Raw genomic sequence first — 18,034 nt, forward strand, 5'->3', positions numbered from 1 at the left:
AATTCAAAATAACAGCTTGTATTTGTAGAGGACAACTTTAGGTAACTCTCATTCATTAAACAAACGTGCTTGTTACACATTGGTTACCAAAAAGGAAGATCACATACAAAAGGTAGCTGTAATCTTTTATTGATTTTAGAATTCTGTCCAACTGTAGAAATTGACTATATCTCAGAAAGGACTCAAACCACTACACTAGCGATGAGGTGGAAAAAGATTAAAATTATACCATTATGAAGAGTACAGCCTTACTTTAGTAACTTAATAACAGAGCTGAAAGGTGCCAAGTTTTCACAGGACTTCATCCACTTTTGCACATTGGCTGGTGCAGCATTTGTACTACCTGTCTGCTGAAGTGCACACCATGCAACAATGTCTGCCACAGTGAGTTCATTTCCCACCAACCACGGTGTCTTGCCCAGAGCAGCATTCATAGATCGTAAGACTGCTCCTCTCTCTTTACTGCTCCCTTCTTTTAGCTGGAAGATGGCGGTATCAACCCAGCTGTCAATCAGAGTTGAAGTAACTGCATTGTACTTCTGGCCAAAAAGGGAAAAGAGAAATCTAGCAATGTTCCCCTCTCCTTCAATTGGGCACATCGTTTGAATGCTAAACTTCATCTGAGGCTTTGGAACTGAAATCAAGAGAAGAAAAGTGATTACCGCATGGTAGAGAAGCTAAATAAACTGGTAATTTAAAATTCATTTTATTTGTGATGGCAGCCCACTCTTAACTTTGACTTTCAGTTTTACTTAAACTAATGCAAGCACTTAGCATAAAATAAAAAAAAAAAAAGGTCACACTGGACTGAAATTTGCAAAATCTTTCACCTAATTTATATTCTAATAAATCACTTACAGAAACTGTACCCACAGGATTTTTGCATAGAGGTGTTTTTCAAATAACCACCCGTTAAATACCATTTGTATTTTAATAGCAGTAATTCAGTTTTCCCGCTTTGTTCCCATCACTACATACAGCTATGAAAATTAAAGTCCATACTTGCAAGAAGAGCAAAAAATGTTACCTGCACTGTGTGTCTATCACGTGTCAGCAAAAAGACACCAAAGCATCTGTTCTATAGCGCAAGTTTCATTTTCTGACCTATTGTTAAGTATTCATCTGTAAGATAACTTATTCTTACCATCCTTCCAGATGAGAGTAAAGCCCAACTGATACTCATGGCGTGGCTGCTGCTTAGTTGGCTCTCCAAAGCATTTCAAGAGGCTTTCTGGCACGCTTTTCACTGATGAATGTGTGTGAACAGCTGATAATATTTTATAGTGCTCACAAAGCAGACTGTGTAGTACTAATAATGACAATGGAGGTAGAGAAGGATTTGCATTGATTACGATATCTTTCAGGGCACCATAATCCTGAATGGAAAGCAAAATAATCAACAGATAAGACATTTTCCCGATAAGACTTTGAAGTACTGGGTTTTTCATTTGACACCAGAATGTACAAAGCCATGCACGTGTGTCTAAAATTCTACGGATATTCAAACAATTCAAGTTTTCACACTTAAGGTTTACTTAAAAAAATTAAACATCTTTCTCCTTCAATAGTAATACAATTTAAGAACATGATCGAGGTAAACTCCAGTCCAACCTGAAGTCAAAATTTCCAGTTAGTAACAAACAAGAAACCAACTGTTGTGATTTCCAGATTAGCCATTCCAGCTTGGGTTGGTATCAAAATGAGAATATATGTGGTTTTATGTTTAGAAAGACTTACAGCTTTAATTTGCATGCCCAAAATAAATTGGTAGTTGTAGGTTATTCCTAAGAATGTCTTGTAAATTGAGTTCCAAGTATTTCAAGTTTTAATGCTTCCCTGCCACCCCTAAAGAGCTGAGGGCAAAGAAAATACCCATCCTTGTATATACTGAACGAAATTTACCTTTCCAAGCATCAAATCTAAATCTGCTCCATTTGTTGTCAAAGTAGAACATTCATCAGTTTGAATTACGTTAGTTACATCAAAGTCAGCATCAGGGGTTTGTATCATCTTTGAGAGACCATCGACGGCACTCTTCAGCTCATACAAGCGTTTGAGAATCTCCTCCTGGCGGGACTCAAGTGCTTGAAGTGATGGGTCAACCTCTTCCTATAATAGGGGAAAAAGAAAATCACAGAAACGTTCAATCAGCTCAGCGTCTAAGTAGTTCACAGCTTACTTGACAGTAGATTCTGAAAGACTTTAAACACCTTATTCAAAGCATAACCCTACATCATGGCATATTAAGCTCCTGTGTCTACTAGTTGCCTCTCCAGTCTGCATGAATGTGGTGAGATGGGTTATATCTTCTTTAAACACATCAGTGAAATCTGTTTAATGTTTTTTTTTTTTTTAAACTGTTAGCTACAGTGAACCAAAATCTAGTAAAAGTCAGATCACAACCATGGAACTACAGACACTTACAGTTAGCAGCAATGAACTGAATTAAAAGCCTGAAAAGCCAAAATTTGCTTGTCAGGATTTCCTTCAGCCTAGCTGAGTAAACCAATGAAGATTGTGTTGAGGCTGCCAAACAAGGACACTTCCTGTCAGTTCACATGGCCAGTTCCATGGCTAAGCCAAGGAAAGCTGCAGGTTCAGATGGGTGGTACTTTGTATGAGATTGCTCTTTGTTTCAGAGAGCATAAACTAATGAGGAAAAATAATGAAAAACCCAAACCCATGGACTTTGTTATATCTTAATCCCAACACATCTTTCTGTTATCTCAGTTTCTGCCTAGAAGTCTCCCATCTTACAATATGACCTCTTTAAAAGACAAAGAATACATTTCCGTGGGAGGCTTTAAGTCTATAGCCCTACATTAATGTTAAGAAAAACCTGTATGTAGATAATCAATTTCTAAGCCTCCTGAATACAGCCATTGAAGAAGCCCAACCTATCGACCAGACTTCATCTTTCAGGCTAATGGATAAAGAGACAAGAAGCAAAGTATCTAAGCAGGATCACACCACCAGCTTACACACTATTCTCATAGAGCATATGCTGAGCCATTTCTTTACGCGAATGGTTTTTGGCAAGTACATAATTAAACGAGATAAACCCCAGTCTCGGAGAAGGCTGGTGGTTAGCCCGTGGCTGTTGCAATGCTAAGCATGCTAGTGAGGGTGTCTGTTAAGATCTGCCCCCCGAGCTTAATCCTCTTCAGGGCTCCCACTGACAAGCTGTGTGCTCTGAAAGACACGGTGCCGTTGGGCTGAGCTGGACCATGGGTGCTGGGGAATTCATGGCACTCCTGACACAGCTGAGGGGATGGAGCCAAGCAGATTAACGAAGTGTTTGGTGTTTCATTGCAACTGTTCAGTACTCGAAGGGGGCTTATAATAAAAGATGGAGAACAACTCTTTGCTCGATCAGATATTGACAGGACGAGGGGGAATGGCTTTAAACTAAAAGAGGGGAGAGTTAGATGAGAGGTTAGGAGGAAATTCTTCACTCAGAGGGTGGCGAGGCCCTGGCACAGGCTGTCCAGAGAAGCTGCGGCTGCCCCATCCCTGGGGGTGTTCCTGGCCAGGCTGGGCGAGGCCCTGGGCACCCTGACCCGATGGGCGGTGTCCCTAGTGGCGGGGGAGCTGGGCGATCGCCGAGGTCCCTCCCCAGCCGTGCCGCTCCCCGGCTCCGTGACTCGGCTGCCGGAGGGCGCAGGGACGGGCACCACAGAGGGGCCTCAGCCCCGCCCGGCCGCTTAGAACCGGCCCGACCAGCCCCAGAGAAAAAAAAAAATAAATAAAAGGAGAAAAAAAATAAAGAAAAAAAGCCCAAAAAAAAAGAGAGAACGACCCCCCCCCAAGAAAAAAGACCCTAAGAGAGCCGGAGCCGAGGCGCAGCCCGCGAGAGCCCCGTGAGGCCGCGCCCGAGCCGGGCGCGAGGGGAACCCGGCGGCGGGGCCGCTCCTACCTGGGGGGGCCGCGCGGCGGTGGGGCGGTGCAGGCAGGGCAGGCGGTACATGCAGCTCGGCAGCTCCTCGGCCCGCAGCGCGCCGGGCGGCCCGTGCAGCGGCTTCACCTTGTACATCGGCATGGCGCCCCCGCACCGCACAGCGCCGCGCCGCGCGGCACCGCCCACCCGCCGCGCCCATTGGGCAGGGCTCTTTACTGACCGGCCCGCCGCCCAATGACGACTGGAGGGCGCCGCGCTGGTTCCTCTCGCCTTCTTCCTATTGGCCGGCGGGAGGGGGGAGCCACCGAGTCCGTCAGCGAGCCGCCGCAGGGAGAACGGCGCCGGGTGCGATTGGGCAGTTCTGTCGGCCAACTGCTGGCGAGGAAGGGGGAAAGAGGGGACTAGGATTGGTGGGCGCTTTGCTCCGGCGGCCAATGGCGGGGGCGGGAGGGGGCGGGGCTTCCTGAGGCGAGCGGGGCCGTGGAGGAGGCGGGCGGGTGAGGGGGGGCGCGATGGAGGCGGTGGCGGCGGAGCCCAGGTGAGGGAACGGGGCCGGGAACGGAAACGGGGCCGGGGCCCCTTTGGCGTCCGTGTGCCCGGAGATGCCGGGGGCCTCCCCCTGCCCCTCCCCGTGCCGGGCCCTGCAGCGGTCGCGGCCTGCTGGGCCCCGCCCCGGTCGGGTCCCGCCGCTCCCCCCAGAGGCCGCCCCGTGCCCTCCGTGCCCCCCATCCCTTCTCTCTCTTTGCAGCCCGGAGCCCGCCAAGGCCATCAGGGCCATCGACAGCAGGTCCGTGCATCGCATCTGCTCCGGGCAGGTCGTCCTGAACCTCGGCACCGCCGTCAAGGAGCTGGTGGAGAACAGCCTGGACGCTGGAGCGACCAACATCGGTAACGTGCCTGTCAGCACTTCGTGAGCCCCCCCGAGGTTTGGGATACGTCTGTTTCCTCGCTGTGGAGCGCGCATCCAAGTGCGCTGGCAGCGATTCTACAGCTCGGATACACAAAGCGTTTGAGTTACTGGGCACCAGTTGAGCTCGTGCAGGCTCAATTTGCACTTCATCTGTAGCCTGCTCTGCCCCTAAATCGTTGTGGTGGTTGGGTTCTGCTGCCTCAAGCTAGCAGACCTTTAAGTCAGGGCTGCAGGTTCCAGAAGTGCCAGGATAAGAGCTGTTACAATGGTGAAAACTCCTGTACGGGCCAAAGAGCGACCTGAAAGTACAGGCAGGCTTGCATTAGGTTGTCTGACTTTTGACAGATACCAGGACTTTTTATTGTCATTAAAACTATATGGAAATCAGTTGTATGGTAAAATTGTTTACAGAATTAACGCTGAATGTTGCCTATAAACATGTAGAGTTAAAAGACTTTATTTGTCAAATTTGTAGATATAAAACTGAAGGATCATGGAACAGAACTGATAGAGGTTTCAGATAATGGAGGTGGAGTGGAAGAAGAAAACTTTGAAGGCTTGAGTAAGTTTAACCTTTTTCATAATTTATATTTGGACACATTGAAAATATATTTTCAGTATAATTACTACTATGTTGTGCTGTTGTTTTTTACAAATTTCCTATATCTAGTCATTTTTAATGAGCACTTGGCATTTACATAATGCTTGCGTGACTTGCAGTGACTTGGGCAAAACTAGAATGAACTTCGTAAGTGCTATTGTGGTTATAGTTTTTGTAGCTCAGAACTAGTCTTTGATTTGATTGCTTGTTTAAGTGGAACATAGAATAGATGTAATTACAGAGGAGAATGCCCCAGAACTGTTCATGTAGATTTATTCATGTTGAGTCATCAGTCACTGCTGAAGGAGGCAAACTTTGTGAGAGTGACTGCTTTTGAGAAATGAATTGTGAACTGGAGTATTTGCAGACCATGAACTGACATTGCATGCTTGACTGTCAAATTTTCCGTTTGCTATTTTTAAGTAATGCAGAATGAGAGCAGCCACGATACTGTCTGACAAATGTAACTAGCCATTGCAACGGAAATACCTATCTTTCCTCTTTCCTGTAATAGTAGGGATCTCTTTCACCATAAGTTATTAGTGAGTAACTTTGTGAGTTCACAGTGTTTATCTGGTAGCTAGCAAGCTCATTCTTCTGCTGTTCAGGACAGGGAAAGTTCAGGAGTGCTGTCAGGAGCTCAGGTTGTTACGTGGTGACTAGTGCTGTGCTGGTCATGTACAATGAGTCCTTCCCAGCTGTGGTCGCGGTGCACAGGTTTATCCCTGCCTGCTGTGTACCGTTACACAGCATGGCTCTGCAGTTGGTTTTTTGCATGGCAGCATCTGTGGCAGGTACAACAGTGGCAGAAGCAGCTACTGCATGCTGCTCTGAAGCATTTTGTGATGCACATGCCAGTAATGCTGTGTGAATTTCAGGTGTAAGTATGGAATGAACAGGTATATGTGAGGATTTTAGAGAGATCTTGTATAGCAGAAAAGAAATGTTGCATATTTAATTGATTATTACCTAAATAATGAATAATACAAAAGTCTTTTTTGCTTCTTGATATGCATGCAAAACCTACTTGCATAGACCACTGTCACTTTGAAGTGAAATATATATTTTAAATATCTCTTTCCAGCTCTGAAACATTACACATCAAAGATACAAGATTTTTCTGATCTAGTACATGTTGAAACATTTGGGTTTCGAGGTGAAGCTCTCAGTTCACTGTGTGCATTAAGGTATTAACGTTAACCTTCTTACTAGTAGAAAGTTACTATACTCAAAAAATGACTGAAGCCAACTGTTCAGCTTACTGTTATTGACAAATTGAGGCTTTGGGAACTTGCAGTTACTTGAGGTAAGCTCCATTCTGAGTAGCAGGTTGCATGGCATCCTGAGGTTCTTTCCATCCAAAATTATTCTAAGATTCTAAGCGTCTGAATGGTCCTTTTATGCACAAAATTTAGCGTTACTTCAGTATGCAAGTCTCTGCAGGATGGAATTGTGTATTTGCAGAAGTCTTTGATACCCTGATGTTATACCTAAGTGCTGCCTGCTAGGCTGCAATTACTGCAATTCATTAAAACTGCATTTAAACTCCTCCAAGAGAAGCTGTGTTTCAAATAGTACAGATTTTTTTGCAACAAGAATATTCTGCTGTTGTGTGTTAGTACAATGAATGTAGTGTCCTACCAAACCAGATTTTAACTTTGCATTTTATATGAGAAGGATGAAAGGGATAAAAATGTTTGTGTTGTAGCTAGGAAAATGTTATACTACTCTTCAGTTATATTTTAAGTTGCTTGTGGTGAAAACATAACTATAATTAAAAATACATGAATGTTTTCTGTGCCTGATCAGGTTGTAAGGAATGGTTAAGAAAAGATAATGCTCAGTCAGTAATTCTGTTGCCTTCTTCCCTCCATCAGTGATGTTACCATTTTTACCTGCCATAAATCTGCAAAGGTTGGGACTCGTTTGGTATTTGATCACAATGGTAAAATTACTCAGAAAACTCCTTATCCGCGACAACAAGGAACAACTGTTAACATACAGCAGTTGTTTTATACTTTGCCAGTACGACATAAAGAATTTCAAAGAAACATTAAAAAGGTAGGTTAGATCAGAAATTGTTAATTTAAGACTGTCTTACCTCAGATTTTTTCACTGCTGAATAATGTTCAGTTCTGATATTGTCAGACTCTTTCATGCCTGTCTTACATCTTCATATAATAAGCAGTGTGCCCATATGCTCTCCTCTTCCGATTTGCAATGAATAGTTTTAGAGGTGCAGTCTCAAATTTCCGTATGTTGAAAAGAAACAACAACACGATCACTTTTGTGTATTTTAAAACCAGGGAATGCTGTGTTTAAAAATGACTGAATATCAATCTTGTAAATATGACATAGATTAATAAAAAATGTATGACTATTTGCACACATCTATTTTTCATATATATATATATATATATATATACATACATACATTTAGCTTGTAACAATTAAAAAAAATCTGACACTTCCCCTTTTGGACACAATAAAGTTTCTGTTGCATGCAAATATTGAAAGTGTTATACAATTTTGTTTTTAAAAAGACATTTTGTATAAGCATGAACTCTTTTTTCTTTAATAGGAATATGCAAAAATGGTCCAGATATTGCAAGCATACTGTATTATTTCAAAAGGAGTGCGGATTAATTGCACTAATCAGGTCGGCCAAGGGAAAAAAAACTCTGTGGTATCCACTACTGGAAGTCCTAGTTTAAAGGAAAACATTGGAGCAGTATTTGGGCAAAAACAGGTATTACATGCTAATGAAAAGGGAGGTAATGTAGTTGGAGAGATGTAGTTTTAAGGCCTCGTTAAAATAGAGGGGATGCAGGAAGCCTTTAAAAAACATAAAAGGATGGAGCTTGTGTTGACTTCTGGCACACCCTACAGGTTGAAGAAGGGGAAACAGTGCAGCCTTTACGGTTCCCCTGAAGTTTCTAAATCTGAGAGGAACTGTGTTTTGATGGATGAGAAATGATTTAGGAGATAAGGTTAATGCTTAATATCTCTGAAGCCAGTTTTATGAGTTGTTCTGACAGAAGGCCTCTGAAGGTCCATGATTTGTGCTTTCAAAAAACAGTATGGACATCAAAGGCTGTTGCAAGAGCAAGCAATTAAAAAAAAATTCATAAAAATAGTTGTGATGTGACATTCTTAACTGGGAAATAGAAAAGTGAGGCAACGCCTGCCTCATTAACCTTTAAATGGATGTTGCAGTCAGCCCCTGTAGAAGTGTGGACTCTGATGCTTTCTAAATAATAGCTATAAAAATAATTGTTAGCATCTAGAAGGAAGCAAAAAGGAAAGAAACTCAAAGCACCCTTTCTAGAACCATATTCTACAACCACCAGGAATACTGAGTGCTTGATAGCTGCCTTCTGGTTGTTAAGCCCTTCTACCCTTCAGAGTGCCCCTTGCAGAGTTATCAAAGCCTGTTCATGCCATCCTGAAAGATTAGACAAAAGATGTAACTTTGTCTTGCCAGATAGCAACAAGTGTAGCTGAAAACTCAGTGTTACCTGAGTAGAACATACCGATTATAACCTAGTTACGTAATATCAAGTACGTGAATGTAAAATCAGTAGGAGGTGTTGTAAGGACCGAAAAAAAAAATAGTGGTATGATTGGGAGAATGTGTCCCCTCATCTGTTTGGTAATTTGTGATTCAAATAGCATGTCTTTTCTAGTAGTTTTATTGTTTTTTCAAAAGAAACTTCTATTACTCTTCTTGCCTTTTTGTTTTGCATAAAACTTGTTTAGGTAATGTGTAGGTAGCTGAGACTCCAACTTAAGTCAATCATTTTGTTTTTCTATGTGTCTTTTAAAGTAAGGGTCTGTGAAACAAATAAGACATATCATAGAACGGTTTGGGTTGGAAGGGACCTTAAGGGTCATCTAATTCCAACCCCCTTCCATGGGCAGGGACACCTACTACTAGACCAGGTTGCTCAAAGCCCCATCCAACCTGGCCTCAAACACTTCCCTAACAAAGAGTTTGTAATGGCCAGGTTATTTTAAAGGGGTAACTAAATTTCTCCCAAGTCCAAAAACATTTTACTGCTCCTTGTGCAGTAAAAGGGGATGGGGCATCCACAGCTTCTCTGGGCAGCCTGTTCCAGTGCCTTACCACCCTCATAGTAAAGAACTTCTTCCTAATGTCTAATCTAAATCTGTCCTCAAATGTAGTGATACCTTCAGCACTCATCAGCAGTGCTACTGTCTTCTGCTAGGCTACATTTGGGTTTTGGGTAATTTGAATGAGTCAACTTGAAAAGAAATACCCTTTTATCAAATGGAGTTTAAGGTTAATAAATAGTAATAGAAGAAAAATTTTTTATTTTTTTTTTAGTTGCAGAGCCTCATCCCTTTTGTTCAGCTACCTCCTAATGAAGCTGTTTGTGAAGAATACGGACTTAACGCTACCGACATGCCACCAAATCTTTATAGGTAATTAGAGAAGTACAAAGCAGTGTTGCCAGTGGCATTTTAGCATAATCCTAAATAAAAATAAAATAAAATAAAAATGCAGTTAACAGTACTAAAAATAACTAAGAACAGCATAGTAAGTATTAGTATACAGTCTAGGAAACAACATCACTTGATTTAAAATGATAACTCAGGACAGGACTAAGATGTTGACAGTCAGATGAGAGGGAATAGCAGAACTGCTATTCCTTGCGACCCATCTAGTTTTATATTACTGTAATCTGCTGAATGTCATCCGTGAAGGTGCTCTTAGTAATTGCATGCATGAATTGTATCCATGGTTTACACCTGTATTTCTTCAGTAATGTTACTGAGAAATGGTGTGAAATGAATGTGAATCAGTTTATGTAAGTAAATTACCCTTTACTTAAAGTGTATTTTTCCCCCTCACTATAGGTGAGGTTGACAAATAGATGCATCGATATCTGACCAATGCCAGTTCACAATTGACCTCTCTTCTGCTTTCAGAGCAGAAAAATGACAAATGCCACTTTTTTTTTTTTAAATCAGTCAATAACTTTTTCAAATGTCTGACGACTTTCTAGAGCTGAACATCAAGCCTTTGTTAGATAAGTAACTGGGAGAGGAAAATATGTACGCATACTTGCTGATATTGTGTAATAGGGTTTCTTTTAGCAGTTTATAAAATACTTTTCCCTCAAATATGCTCTGACTCAGAAAAATTTCTTTTGTTTTCCTCCTCCATTTTACCTTACTGTTATATTCTTATTCAACAGTATTACAGGCTTCATTTCTCGTTGTGATCATGGTGTTGGAAGGAGCGCAACAGACAGACAATTTTTCTTTATCAACCAACGTCCGTGTGATCCAGCAAAGGTGAATTGTTTTTTTGTGTTTTCTAACAACAGCAACACTAACTTGTTTGGTATTCTCTGAAAACCACTTGATTGATTAGTAGCTGATATACCTATTTGTGGCTTGATGCTGCAAATTCCTGTCTTGAGTTTTTGTCTTCATCAGGTCCATTTATGTGAACAAAAGCTGAATTGTATGAGATAAGGTTTAGAACATCTGTTGTTTTGTGGGGGGTTAAATAGCATACTGGTTTGAAAGACAAGATAATAGTACTAGTTTTAATTGATTTTCCACCTCTGCAGGTTGTCAAGGTTGTGAATGAAGTTTATCACTTGTACAATAAACACCAGTATCCTTTTATTGTCCTTAACATTTGTGTGGATTCTGGTGAGTTATGAATAATTTTCAGTAACTTTTGTAAAGGCTAAAACTTCATTGAGGAATAAATCATACTTATTTAAAGAATATCATAGTTATTTAGAAAACCGTCCCTGGGGGTGTTTAAGGAAAGGTTGCATGTGGTGCTTAGGGGCATGGTTTAGTGGGTGACATTGGTGGTAGGGGGATGGTTGGACCAGATGAGCTTGGAGGGCTTTTCCAACTTTAACTTTCTGCAATGCAATGATTTTTTTTGATCTACATTTGGTGAGGATGGAGTCTAGCTGTGGTTCTACTTTTTCTCTACAGTCTCTACTTGACTCTGAAGTAACTTCTTAATGAATGAGAAAAAGCTATCTTGTATTTAAGCTAACCACAAGATTGTCATGTTGAATTAGCTTCTGCTTTGTTTGCTAGAATGTTGAAAAAGTTTAATTTGCAGATATACTTTGAATGTTAACTGTGGTTTTGTTTTCAATCCTGTGAAATAAAAATGAAGGGCAAAACTGCAGGGAACTTTGAACCAAGGGCGGAGGAAACACTTATTTTTCCATCTATAATATGGTTGTCTTTCTTTTGATTTTTAGAATGTGTTGACATCAATGTTACTCCAGACAAAAGGCAAATTTTACTTCAGGAGGAAAAACTTTTATTAGCAATTTTAAAAACTTCTCTGATGGAGATGTTTGGTAGTGACCTTAACAAACTGAACGTCAATCAGAAACTTCTAGACATTGCAGGTGGGACACAAAATGTGAAAGTTTCGCGTATGATATATGGTAGAGAATTGGAAAATGTATTTTAAACCCAAAGAAGAAATTACCAAAGTTTCATTTTTTTTAATTAACATGCCTTTCAGGGCAGATTTTTTTCTTGTGTTGCTTACACTGAAATATTATATAATAAAGGAAGACCAAAAACTACTAATACAATATGATTTTTAGTCACCTGTATGGGGAAAAGATTAACACAAAATTAATTGATGTCTGAAAGAATTTTCACAAAATACTGGGAAGAAATTTGTGTTCCTCCCAGAAGAAGAGAGAAAGAATATATATGTATATATATATATATATATATATATATGTATATATGTATATATATTTGGTTTTGCTATTTATTTATTTTTTAACCCATAGAAGCATCTGAAACATCATATCTGATTTGGGCTGTTCTTTTTAAAAACTGAATACTTTTTATACCTGTCATGGAGGATATCAGGATACTTACTGAGAGCTTATGATCTAACTAAAAAGGCTAGGTGAAGATTATTGGACAGAAGCATCGTTTATGTAAATGTGCTTCTGAAAAAATGGTTGAAGTCGTAAAAACAAAAACTGAAACCTGAGTACTTTGATTCTTTTATATTAACCACAGAAATCACCGTTTCTCCTGTCACTATGTAATCTTTCAGGGTTGCTTTTCTATGTTGGCAGGAGCTTTTCTTCCTCTCCCATTTCAATAAAAACCCTTCTAATTTCCTTTTTTTTAATGTATAGGAACAATTGCAGACTTAGTATTATTTATTTTAGGTTAATCTCTAATAAAATACATGTTGGACCGACAATCTGCAAGATTTAAGTCCTTTAATTATCAATGAATCACATGTACTAGAGGTATCTGTTGTGCCAGCTCCTTAATTCCTCACCCACAGACTTTTATAGTGACCATTGAAGTGGAAGAGCAATTCACTTTTGTCATTCAGTCATTTAAACTCTTGATAATATAAATAAGAGCGCTGATTGGACTGATTGCTGTTGCAGCTTAAAAAGATACTACAAATTCATTCATGTTAAATTTTTTAAAGGTATAGCTGCTTGTCCATTGGATAGTAATACATTTCAGCTCCTACTCAGTCATGGTCTGAAACTTAAGGGCTCCTTTGAGGAGCTTGTTAGTTTTCTACTCCTCCCTTCATTCCTTTTACTGAAGCACATGATTCCCTTCATGTTTCAACTTAAGTTATAAGTTAACTTATAATCTTGAAATATTTTTTATTCTGGTTTTATTAGGCAACTTGAAAAAAACACTTCCTGAAGAGACAGAAAAGCCTCGGGAAGAAATGCTGCTCAATTCTGAGACTGAAAATACAAGCAGTGGAGGAAAAAGAATGACTCTTGCCAGGTTAAGGGAGTCATTCTCTCTCCACCAAACAGAGAGTAATTTTCAAAGCCCTAAAAGGGCAAAACAGCAGCACAGCTCCCCTAGACAACTGTCACTTGAAACTGTTTTGAGTACTGTAAAGACTCGAAAGACTACCTTGACAGAGGAGTCTGAGAGTTGTCATGAGATGGAGTCAAAGATGGCAGTTCCAAACAGCTGTTTGAGAAAATTAGAAGACAATACAGATTCTGGATTCTGTAGCACCTCTGAATCAGATGTTGGATATAATACAACGGAAGCTGGGAGCTGCGTCAATAGTGAAAGTGTAATTAATCCTCCTGAAGAAGAATTCTCTAGCTCGGAAGAACAACTTCAAAATGAGCGTCCTAAAACGGCTGGACATAGTGAGAAATCATTGGAATGTGATGTTCAGGTCTTGGGCACTGAACATAAGTTAAATCGCATGAATGACTGGAATAATCAAAGTAACTTATCTCTGGAAGCTAGTAATTCTTCCCCGAGAGGAAAATGTTTTAAAAGTGAGTCAGGTGACTTCAAGGCAGGTGTAAATCCTGAAGTGAGGAATACTGAAAACTGTATGGCAACTGTTGATGTACTGGTGGAAGTTAAAAAGAAAACTGTGCCACTTGAGTTCTCTATGAAGGTTTTAGCAGAAAGGGTAAGAAAGGTAATGCAGCAACAACGGAAAAGTACAGAAACACAAAATTACAGAAGATTTAGAGCAAAAATTAGTCCTGGAGAAAATAAAGTAGCAGAAGATGAATTAAGAAAAGAGATCAGGTATTTTAACCTTCTTAACATGTTGTATTCATGAATAAACAAAATACATTTAAGGAAATAGATAAAAACTGCCTTGTGGGGGGAGATGGAAGGGATGCTTAAACCTACTTTCTAATTTTGGGGATCTCTTACCTAGCTTATGCCATTAAAACAGCATTCTTGCAAGAGTCTGACAGAGGTCTGCAGCTGTTTGAGCTAAGTGCAAGCAGAATGTGGGGAAAAAAACACTAAAAAAAGGCAACGAATCTTAGATTTGACTTGGCTAAGATTTGTAATTTTCAGAGGAATGCCAAATTTCATGACAGATAACACTAAATAGATTCCACAACTCATATTTCTCCCTCATGTGAATTTAAAATTCAGTGATATATGTCTGTGGAAATAAATTTTGGTCAGATGGTCACTGGGGAGTAACAGTGTATGATTTGTGAACTTCGATTTTAAGAAAAAAGTATTAACAAAGCCGTCTTATAGCAAGAAGGCAGCAAATGTGTCAGCTGCCTTACTTCAAAACCATGATGCTGCCTTCAGTGTTATTCAATTAGACTATCACCATACTGCATGTTTCTAATTTTATTACTGCTAGTGGCTGTATTTATAATGGGAAGAATGCTGATCAAGTCCTGTTTTAAGGATGGATTGTGCTGTGCCAGGAATGGCATCATCAGTCAGCGCCAGAATCCAGATCACCATTTTCTTTTTTCTTGTTCATATCCTGCTTAAATTACATTTTTATTTGTATTTATTTTTGTTTTAAATGTAAAGCGTGTTCTGCAGGGGAGATAAAGATGTTTTGAGGTTTTACACTAACATGGTAACTGATGTGGTTTGACTTGTAATCTGTTTATATTTTCTATATACAGTAAAGAAATGTTTGCAAAAATGGAGATCATTGGCCAGTTCAATTTAGGGTTTATAATAGCAAAGTTGAATTCTGATCTTTTCATAATCGACCAACATGCTACTGATGAGAAGTACAACTTTGAGATGTTACAACAACACACAGTGCTTCAAGGTCAGAAGTTGATAGCGTAAGTATTTTCATTGTTTATTTTAACAATTTTATAAGTTTAATTTGATGTTTTTGAAAGGTATCTATGATTATACTTACGTAGTATTTCACACATTCAAAATACTTACAACAAAAGTTATTTTTATGTTCAGTGTTCCAGAGAATCAACCTTCACATAGAGTTACAACTAAATTCCACAGATAATCATAGCTATGTAGAAAGTCAGCAGTCAAACAGATTTCATGGCAGGATTACATGTTAATTTGGTAAGCCTGGTCATATATTGAAGATATGGGAGACAGCTATAGCACCAAGGAGTGCTGCCTAGTTCATTTTACTCTGTTGAGTAACGCTTGGAAACAAAGAGTTCTACTCAGTAGAGGGATTTTTTTTACAAAGCAAAATGAAATGTTATCTCGGAGAGCCCTGTGTTATCACTACCTTGAGCAGTCTTTACTATGTACTTATGCAATACTGTATTTTTCTCTCTTTCAGGCCTCAAAATCTCAACTTAACTGCTGTAAATGAAACAGTATTGATTGAAAACCTAGAAATATTCAGAAAAAATGGGTTTGATTTTGTGATAAATGAAGATGGTGAGTTTGTGTCAGAATTACTGGAAATAAGGAAGTTCTATGGCTTCATTCCCATTCTTATTCAAGAATCCGTTTAGGCAGAAACATGAAAATAATGTATTATTGTATACAGGCTTTTTTTTTCTTAAGACTTCCCATTCTGTAGTGTTTCTGCACTATTTAACAGAACATTGTAGAATATTTATCTCACCATTTTTTTTAAAGTTGCTGTAGACTCTTTGGCATCACTATTTGGCTTTATGACAGGATGTGTATTTTCTGCATGTGTCACACTAAAATCATTTTGCTTTATTATTACACTTGTGGGTCCCAGCAAGGTTAGATACAGGCAAACGGTAAATCTAGTAATTTTAAACTATTAGATAGCATTGGTAAATAATGTTCTTTGGTTTTCTTTATGGCTGCAGCATTAACTTGCTATGTATTTCTGATCAAATTGCATAAACTGCAAGCTCCTTATTTTTCTTATACGTGTGTTATCCTTGCTTTACATCTCAGAGCTTTATTGGGAAGGATTGTGAAAGTATCGTATGTTACCAATTCGGTATTTGGGAAGTCACTACAGATTTTTCCCTATTCTTCACTTCAGAATCTCCAATTTTTTTGCCTGAAATGCTATTAATTATTAATCTTTTAGCAACAAACAAAAATCCTTGATTATTTTTTAGTCACATAACCTCAAAATACCTTCATAAATCTTTTGTTCTTTGAAATTGAAGGGTTTTTCAGAAATCATATCTATCTGATTTTAAATTTCCAAACACTTCTTGGTTAATGTTAACAACAAAAGCATGTCTGCTATAGTCATTGCTTTGGTTAGCTAATAACATCCCATCAAAAGACTAAATTTGTCATATATGCAGAACACAGTAACATATCAAAGTAGTTTCTCAATTTTTCTCTCAGGAAAAAATAATGTCCTGTAATGCTGTTTCTTTATTAATTATTGCAAATCTTTCAGCTCCTGTAACTCAGAGAGTGAAATTAATATCTTTGCCAACAAGCAAAAATTGGACTTTTGGTCCACAAGACATAGATGAGCTGATCTTCATGTTAAGTGACTGTCCGGGAGTCATGTGTAGACCCTCCAGGGTCAGACAGATGTTTGCTTCTCGAGCTTGCAGAAAATCTGTAAGTATACAGCACTTGATGTTTATTTTCAAGTAAATACTATATTTTCTGTTGTATTATATGTGGCTGTATCTGCGTATGTCTTGCAAGAGAAGTTTATTTACTGCTAGGTGTCAGCAGCCAACATCCTTCATTTTTGTCTTTGTATAGTGAAACTTGGGAAGAATCCTGGTAATTTTTTATTCTGGTTCAAACTAGTGCACTGATGAACAATATACTTGTTTCTATTTCGTTTTCTGGTAGGTCTTTCTGCTTTTAATGCTTTGCACAGTATTTTGCTTGCTGTAGTAGTGGAAGTACTGCTCTTATCTGTATGTCACTTGTCAATATGGAGTAAGATTTATTTATTTATTTAGCATTTATTTTCAGGTGATGATTGGAACTGCACTGAACATACAGGAGATGAGAAAACTGATCACCCACATGGGTGAGATTGAGCATCCCTGGAACTGCCCCCATGGAAGGCCTACTATGAGACACATAGTCAGTCTAGACTTGATTTCATCAGAGTAACAGTCAGTTTCTGTTTATTAACACTTTCAATTTTAATAACTTGGCAATATTTCAACCTTTTATCATGGTTCTCTTATTTTGACTAAAAATGATTTTAGCCAGTTTGCAAATTTGAAAATAGCACTTAAAAACATTCAGCAGGGTTTCATTATCAACAATATCTACATACTGGAATTCATGTGTAAATAACATCTTTTATTGTCATTTGCCTTCTGTATTACTTTTGTAATCAAGATTTTTTTAAATAAATATTTATATATGAAGAGCAAGAGTGGGTGACCCTCAGTTGTAGCAAATACAGTGATTCTTAAGTGTAATGTTAATTTAAGTCTAGTAATGCCATAAAACATAAAATTGTCATATACAGGATGTACAAACAGATCATTTAAAGAAAATGTAAATGATCTGCAAGTGAAATACAATTATTTTTTACTTACAATAAAGCTGGGTTTCATTTGTAATTACTTCAAGCATTAATATTGCATTTAATGATTAACTTACTGGCATCGCTGGTTAATGTTCAAAAAGAATAACTTATCCAGCATATTTACTTTTAATTAGCATTGTTCCCATTCATATCTCAAACACTTTTTTTCAAGAACAGTGCTTGTTTTTCAGAGAATGAACACCCAAAAAGCTGTTTCACCAGGCGCTGGGGAGAGGGAGTATTACAAGTCAGACCTTGTGAGTCAAACTCACTCTTATTAGAATCACAGTAGTTAGAAAATTGTCATATTAAAAAAACAAAACAAAACAACTAAAAAGGTCTTTGACTTCTGTAGGACTAAGA

At 38.9% G+C, this 18,034-nt stretch overlaps 2 protein-coding genes across 3 annotated transcripts; one reads left to right on the plus strand and one right to left on the minus strand.

Annotated features, from left to right (window-relative positions):
- Positions 1–113: 113 nt before the first annotated feature.
- Positions 114–4,221, minus strand: AIMP2 (aminoacyl tRNA synthetase complex interacting multifunctional protein 2). Its single transcript, XM_040574532.1, has 4 exons — positions 3,917–4,221; positions 1,903–2,109; positions 1,145–1,376; positions 114–634 (listed from the first exon to the last, which is right to left on the minus strand). Exons 1-4 carry the CDS (start codon positions 4,037–4,039, stop codon positions 249–251), a joined length of 948 nt encoding a protein of 315 aa, XP_040430466.1. The 5' UTR covers positions 4,040–4,221; the 3' UTR covers positions 114–248.
- Positions 4,222–4,327: 106 nt separating this feature from the next.
- PMS2 (PMS1 homolog 2, mismatch repair system component) lies at positions 4,328–17,509 on the plus strand. Of its 2 annotated transcripts, none has more exons than XM_040574523.1 (15): positions 4,328–4,436; positions 4,647–4,786; positions 5,284–5,370; positions 6,494–6,596; positions 7,287–7,470; positions 7,991–8,158; positions 9,758–9,855; positions 10,632–10,731; positions 11,013–11,097; positions 11,676–11,828; positions 13,101–13,992; positions 14,856–15,023; positions 15,500–15,600; positions 16,562–16,731; positions 17,088–17,509. In XM_040574523.1, exons 1-15 carry the CDS (start codon positions 4,411–4,413, stop codon positions 17,160–17,162), a joined length of 2,550 nt encoding a protein of 849 aa, XP_040430457.1. In that variant the 5' UTR covers positions 4,328–4,410; the 3' UTR covers positions 17,163–17,509. The 2 variants fall into 2 exon arrangements, with proteins under 2 accessions (XP_040430457.1, XP_040430455.1); XM_040574521.1 differs by having other exon boundaries at positions 17,101–17,509.
- The last annotated feature ends 525 nt before the right edge of the window (positions 17,510–18,034 follow it).

The sequence above is a fragment of the Cygnus olor genome, chromosome 15, assembly GCF_009769625.2.
Source record: "Cygnus olor isolate bCygOlo1 chromosome 15, bCygOlo1.pri.v2, whole genome shotgun sequence".
Taxonomy (NCBI): Eukaryota; Metazoa; Chordata; class Aves; order Anseriformes; family Anatidae; genus Cygnus; species Cygnus olor.

Excerpts from the sequence above, each read along its gene's own strand:
- AIMP2 (XM_040574532.1), bottom strand. The coding sequence starts at position 4,039 with ATGCCGATGTACAAGGTGAAGCCGCTGCACGGGCCGCCCGGCGCGCTG. Across the intron at positions 2,110-3,916 it reads CCGCCGCGCGGCCCCCCCAG|GAAGAGGTTGACCCATCACT; the intron begins GTAGGAGCGGCC and ends CCCCTATTATAG. Across the intron at positions 1,377-1,902 it reads TAGATTTGATGCTTGGAAAG|GATTATGGTGCCCTGAAAGA; the intron begins GTAAATTTCGTT and ends CTTTCCATTCAG.
- PMS2 (XM_040574521.1), top strand. The coding sequence starts at position 4,411 with ATGGAGGCGGTGGCGGCGGAGCCCAG. Across the intron at positions 8,159-9,757 it reads CAGTATTTGGGCAAAAACAG|TTGCAGAGCCTCATCCCTTT; the intron begins GTATTACATGCT and ends TTTTTTTTTTAG. Across the intron at positions 15,601-16,561 it reads TTTTGTGATAAATGAAGATG|CTCCTGTAACTCAGAGAGTG; the intron begins GTGAGTTTGTGT and ends CAAATCTTTCAG.